The sequence below is a fragment of the Helobdella robusta genome (genome assembly GCF_000326865.2).
Source record: "Helobdella robusta unplaced genomic scaffold HELROscaffold_674, whole genome shotgun sequence".
NCBI lineage: Eukaryota > Metazoa > Annelida > Clitellata > Rhynchobdellida > Glossiphoniidae > Helobdella > Helobdella robusta.
The window spans coordinates 1-837 of NW_008705383.1; the positions used below are offsets into that span (position 1 = coordinate 1).

General features: G+C 39.6%; 1 protein-coding gene across 1 annotated transcript; it reads left to right on the plus strand.

Moving 5' to 3' along the window:
• Positions 1 to 420: 420 nt before the first annotated feature.
• HELRODRAFT_92839 (hypothetical protein) lies at positions 421 to 570 on the plus strand (the record flags this gene model as incomplete). Its single annotated transcript, XM_009030383.1, has 1 exon — positions 421 to 570. A coding segment is annotated over one exon (150 nt), but the record flags the coding sequence as incomplete, so codon positions are not given.
• Between the last annotated feature and the right edge of the window lie 267 nt (positions 571 to 837).

Sequence of the window (837 nt, forward strand, 5' to 3'; positions counted from 1 at the left end):
GACATCGGGAAGAATCTAGAAACGACGCTTGCGAAGAGTATATAAGCGCACGTCGCAAGATATTTGTGATTGGTGATATTCGTGATTGGGATATTCGTGATTAGTGAAATTCGTGATTTTGTGAATAGCGATTCGGTGAATTATTTAAAGCGATATTTGAATTGTTTGTTGACGTTGTCATAGCGATAGATTTTGAAAGATTTAAAAGTTAATTGTTGCGTTAGTGCGAATTTACTGGAAATATACGATTAGTTGATTTCTTCTGTAAGTAAAGTTTAATAGCTGTTTGGAGTATTTTATTCATTGACGAAGATTTGAACCCGTCGCATCGTAAACCGGTTACGACAGCGAATATTATAACATTGGTGTCAGAAGTGGGATCTTCGACCAGCGAATTACTACTCGTAGAAAAAGAACACGATGTCAAAACTGTGTGGGTTGAACGTAGTTCAACTACGAGAAGAACTACAGAAACGAAGCCTTGTCACAAGTGGCAACAAAGAAGTACTAGTTGCACGTCTGAGAGAAGCTCTCATTGACGAAGGTAAGAACCCAGACGAATTCAAGTTTGATGGTGCTGACGAAGACAATGAAATTAGCACAGGCACGTTTACAACCGCCAAAATGATGGAACTTCTGCTTAGTATGTCAACTGAAATAAAACAGATCAAAGAACAGTCTGAACGACAGTCCGAACGACAGACAGAGGAGTTAAAACAGATCANAGAACAGTCCGAACGACAGTCCGAACGACAGACAGAAGAGTTAAAACAACAGATCAAGGAACAGTCCGAACGACAGACAGAGGAGTTAAAACAGATCAAGGACCAGCTAAAA